Source organism: Penaeus chinensis, chromosome 27, assembly GCF_019202785.1.
Source record: "Penaeus chinensis breed Huanghai No. 1 chromosome 27, ASM1920278v2, whole genome shotgun sequence".
Taxonomy (NCBI): domain Eukaryota; kingdom Metazoa; phylum Arthropoda; class Malacostraca; order Decapoda; family Penaeidae; genus Penaeus; species Penaeus chinensis.
In genome coordinates this window covers 17673418-17678417 of record NC_061845.1, presented here as the reverse complement: position 1 = coordinate 17678417, position 5000 = coordinate 17673418, and the positions used below count along the sequence as shown (strand labels likewise).

At 38.0% G+C, this 5000-nt stretch overlaps 1 protein-coding gene across 20 annotated transcripts in view; it reads left to right on the top strand.

Annotated features, from left to right (window-relative positions):
• LOC125039471 (protein MLP1 homolog) overlaps positions 1–5000 on the top strand; it is a 34641-nt gene that overhangs the window by 17895 nt on the left and 11746 nt on the right. For 13 of the 20 annotated variants that reach the window (XM_047633453.1, XM_047633451.1, XM_047633436.1 and 10 more), the window contains 12 exons: positions 171–251; positions 857–952; positions 1173–1320; positions 1613–1759; positions 2007–2105; positions 2875–3012; positions 3239–3381; positions 3529–3763; positions 3927–4103; positions 4210–4386; positions 4622–4719; positions 4866–5000. The exon at positions 4866–5000 is cut by the window's right edge and continues 25 nt beyond it. In XM_047633453.1, coding sequence (XP_047489409.1) covers positions 171–251; positions 857–952; positions 1173–1320; positions 1613–1759; positions 2007–2105; positions 2875–3012; positions 3239–3381; positions 3529–3763; positions 3927–4103; positions 4210–4386; positions 4622–4719; positions 4866–5000 — 1674 coding nt within the window. The remainder of the gene's footprint in view (positions 1–170; positions 252–856; positions 953–1172; positions 1321–1612; positions 1760–2006; positions 2106–2874; positions 3013–3238; positions 3382–3528; positions 3764–3926; positions 4104–4209; positions 4387–4621; positions 4720–4865) is intronic. The other 7 variants (XM_047633454.1, XM_047633448.1, XM_047633444.1 and 4 more) reach the window with 4 other exon arrangements.

Below are 5000 nucleotides of genomic sequence, written 5' to 3'. Positions count from 1 at the left end.
AGTGACTCATTTTAAGTACAAAACTGTTTAATCTATTGCTTGTTTAAACTGCAATTAGTTTAGCTGTTTCACGCCCTCCACTGACAATTTCTGTTTCTTTGTTTACTTGTGTTTCTGTGTGCATCTGCATGTGCATATGCATCTGTGTGCACTTTTGTGTGTGCAACCAGGTACTCAGAGTTGCAGGAGCAGCTGTCGTGCCAGTCCGGGGTAGTAGACTGGAAACACCGTTATGATCTCTTGGAGAAAAAGTGAGCACCTTTTTTTATCACCTTAAGTGTGGATTGGGAAGGAGGGGGACCTGATGCTTGAATAAGTTTGTAGACTTATCTGTGTAAAGAAGACAGAGTATTTCATATTTCCTCTATAATTTTAGTCTTCCTTTTTCATTTCTCTTTTTAAGATTGTGCAGTGTTTTATCAGTTTATATTGTTTGATATTAATATTATTTAAATTTGTTTAGGAAAGATTTAGTTTATAGTTTGTTTCATGAAATGTGGTATGAATATAAAATACTTTGCCTTTTATGTACAGTAAGTAATATAAATTTGAAAACAAGATATTTGTGCTTTGAGTGTTTTATGCTGTATTAGAAAGCCTCACTAATAATAGAGATACAGAAGTAGTTTTTAGTGTAGCCAAGAGACTCTCCATAGACTTTATTGATCAATAAAAGTGACCAGCACTCATGGTGTGAGTACAGTAGCTTGCATGAAATGAATTGCTAACAATTTGCCCCTTTTCGTACCCTAACAACTACACTCGGATTCCATGGCTGCTGCTACCACCTGCCTGTGATCCTACTGCTACCAACACCATTCTTGTCATTTCCCCTTGCCTTACAACATAACCATAGACTCCTGAGAGAGCGTGAGGAGTGGCAACTAAAGTACAAAGAGGTGACTTCTGCTCAAGCCAGTCGCCATGATGAGTCTGTCCGCACACTTACCAGGTGAGGTATAGAAGGATGCCCAAGGGAAGGTATACAGGCTCAGTAGGCTTTGATTTGTTGTTTGATTTTAGTGCTTGTAAGGTCATACCTCTTATACATACAGGCAGAAGAGATGATAGCAATAGTTCATTTGTTAGTGTTGTTTTTTTCTTCGAGTTTAATGTATTTAGTGTAGTGGATATAAAAAAAACAAAACAAAAAAACAATGCATCATTTCTAGGTCACTCCAAGAGGCAGAGAACCGTATTCAGGGCCTGGTAACAGAGCTGGAATGCGAGAGAGCAAGTGGTGCCAACGCCCCCACGAGAATACCCAGGGCAATGGAGAAGGCCGGCCTCAAGAGGGAAAACCAGGAGCTTACAACCCAGGTGGGCCAAAGGGTAGAAGGGGAGGTGGAGAAGGTAAAGGGCAAGGAGAAAAAAGAGCATGTATTGTTAAGATAGAAAACGAGAGTAAAATATAGAGGATGTTAGTGTTGTAACTAAGACAGGTATAAGGGAGTACTATTTTAAAGTAAATGTGTCATTTATATATTACAGTATAAATTAAATAATAAATAATGCTTGTTTACATCTGAAAGAAATTAAGAAATATGCAGTACTCAATGAGCAGATTTTACTGAGTCCTCTACCTTTGACATGTAATAATGTTCTCCCACAGATCGAGCACCTAACAAATGAGTTGGCTCGGATGCGAGAAAACCTGAAGTCTGAGAAGTCAGAAGTCTATAAGTGGAAAGACCTTGTAAAGGAACTTCGATCTCTCTTGGATGGCAAAAATGATGAAATTGAACGAAAGAGAGATGAGGCAAGTGTTTTGTTTTATTATATTAGGTACTTTAGGTTCTTAATGGCAGCCTGATTGTGAAAACTGATTAGGCTTGATGAAACAAAGCCTGTCAAGTTGATGCTTGTGTAATGGCTTGCAAGTTAGTATATCTGGTTGTTTATCAAAAGATTTACCAAACAAGCACACATATGTGAATGTCAATGAAAGATGTTGCTGAGGATGGTTAGCTACACTGTAAATAATGTGGTATTGGTGGTGTTGCCAGGTGAAAGAGGCTCATGCAAGGGAGAGCTCCAGCACCCCCTCCCTTGCCCCGGGCATTCACCCCCAAGGCACCACCACTTCTGAGCCCCCCATCATTGTGGTACTGTTTGTTCATTTCCTGTTTTGCTGCTTGTCTTGGTTTCTTCATAGGTGCAGGAGGGTCTTTGAGATTATTTGCACAAGGACAAGACCTAATGCGGTCAGTTCTTTAACAAAAATGTTGAATTTTTAGGTTATATAGAACAACAAGGCCTTATGAGGTTTTATTTGGGTTCTCTAACAAGATTTGTAGTTTATAGACTTAATAGCTTATGGTAATGGTTTTTCAGGTAAACAAAATAGTTTAAATTTATTTTGCAAGGAAAAGAGACTCTGCTGGGAGCTTTTGTGGTAAGAATTGTAATATTGCTCCTAAAAGGAATGGGAAGAAATCATATTGAGTTTGGATGTTGTGGGGCTTTTGGTGCTCAGTGAAATCAGCAGTATACTAATATACTGAATTTAAAACTTTTATAATTATTTGTATTTTGCTTCTCATTTTTTATAAACTTCTTTAACTCAGTTGCGCATATAAGGGAGCAAGTTATAGCACATTCATTATATGAATGGGATGAAAGGAAGTGGTTCAGTATTACATCTTTTATGAATAGTAATACAAGGAATTGTACAAGATGTGTTTCTAATTAACTAAATTCTGACTTCTACATTACTAAATATATAATATTTATCAAGATGAAAATAAGCCATCTACAACTATCACAACCAAAGCCATCATACCAAGGTATTCTGTATGAACAAATATTTTTCAGGGTCACAAAAAATAAGTTTTGCACAAACCTCATGAAATTCATGTCCCATTCATGCAACAGGTTGATACCCTGCGTGACTCCCTCAAGGAAACGCAGAAGGAGCTGGACCATACAGCAGACCGCTTGCACAGAGGGATTGAGGAGAATGAAGCTCTTTGTGGCAGAATCCGTGAATTAGAGAGAGATTTGCAAGATCAGGTGAGCTGAAATGTTTAATTTGAGATATTTATAATTGAGATAATATGTAATTAGTGTTTATTGCCCAAACTGTAAGATTTGCTTTCTTGAAGAGCCTTTAATAGTTGAAATAAACAATAGATTAAAATATATTAGTACATATTATGTAATGTAGGCATTGTCAGTATATATGTATATTGTCTAATATATTGGTCTGTTTTACTGTTCTCTTTTTCATGCTTCATAGGCTAGAAGAGCATCTTCAAGTCTCTCCATATCTAGCAGTCGTGAGAGATTTTCTTCAAGAAAGAACCTTCCACGTATTGAGTCCATCACTGACCTCACAAACTTCGACCTTACTCAAGATCCAGAGGACCTTGATAAGGAGCAGTAAGTTTTGCTTTTAATTTTAGTATCTTCTCTGTGTTCTAACCTTTATCTACATTACATTTTTGTGTGGAAAAAATATGATAATTATTGTTTTTTGAATGTGAATGTGGAAGTGCAAATCTTTATGGTATTCAAATATTCCTGCAGGTTAGTAGATCAGTTCACTGAACTTCAGCTTCGGTTTGAGAAGGCTGTGAATGAGATCAAGGCACTGAAGAAGGAGATTCGTGATATTCAGAACCAGCATGACGACATTGAGCTGTCAAATCTGAAGCTGCGTCAGGACCTGAAGGGAAGTGAAGGCGACTTCAATTCTCAGCTGAATCTCATGACTTGCAGGATACAAGATCTGACTAATAAGCTAACTGCCTCTGAGAAGCAGGTGTGTATTATATTTCTCATTTCTTTCTTTATTCCCCATTAGTGTCTCTCTTCTCTCATCCATCATTTATGATAACTTCTTTCCAAAAGTTAATATAGATAGATGTGTCCTATTTACTCTGTATTTCCTTATAAATTTCACTGATTTTGGCCGACGTCTTCAGGTTCGCCTTCTGAAGCAGAAGATCAGCCGAGCAGAAAGCCGTGACCGCAGACGGACCCAGAGCTTGAAGGGCCGCGAGTCTTTCACTCTCTCAAAGGATATGGAGCTGAAGTTGTCTCAGTTGGAAGCAAAGATTGAGCAGCTGCTTCAGAATGAGGAAGGCAGCTGTTCTCCAGAGGTAAGTTCTTAGCAATGTGAAGGGAAATGTCACACCTTGTACAAAATTATAAACTTACTGCATGTCAAATCAGAAGTATAGAGAGTTGAAAACTGTGTTTCTGTAGGTGGAAGGAGAAGTGAAGGAGGGAAAGGGTGAGACGAAAGATACCAAAGTACCAAAGAGATCAAAGAGTTTTGATGATTCCACCAAGTCGTCACGACTGCGTAGAAAATCTCTGGACAGTCCTGGGAGTTCAGAGGCCATGAAAGCCATTGTGCGCCTCAATGCTCTGGAGTCAAAGGTAGGCCAATTTGACTATGGTTATCTTTGGTTTGTTAAACTCAATGGTTATCTAATATAAGGTAATTCAAGATGCTGCTAGAATAATATAAATGACTAAAAACAAACAAACTCATGAGGTTCTTATATTACAATACTGCTTTATCTTTGAATACAGTGGCATCATTTTTCTAGAACGAAATACAATCAGTTATTTACTTCCCTTTATATGGATATGTTACTCTAAAACTGCACAGGTTTCTAACATCACGGGAGAGGCCATTCCAACGCCTTCACATACTCCAAAGAAGGAGCCACGACCTAGGTCTCCCACACACCCAGTTTCACCACTGAGGTAACTTTTTTTTGGGTTCTCTTTATGTCTTTTTTTTTGGTTTGAAAGAATGTTTTAATTATCTATAATAATGGCCATTATGAGTCAATTGTGAATTGAGTGTTGAAACTTTCTCTTCATGTAAATGGTTGTATTATTGATTTCAGATCTCCCATGCGATCACCTTCAGTTCCTCGCAAGACACTGCGGTCACCCAGAGCCACTCCAGAGAAGACTGTTAAAATAAGTCGATCTGATTCAGAGACCAAATCACTGCGGGAAAAATTAGCAGCTTTAGAGAA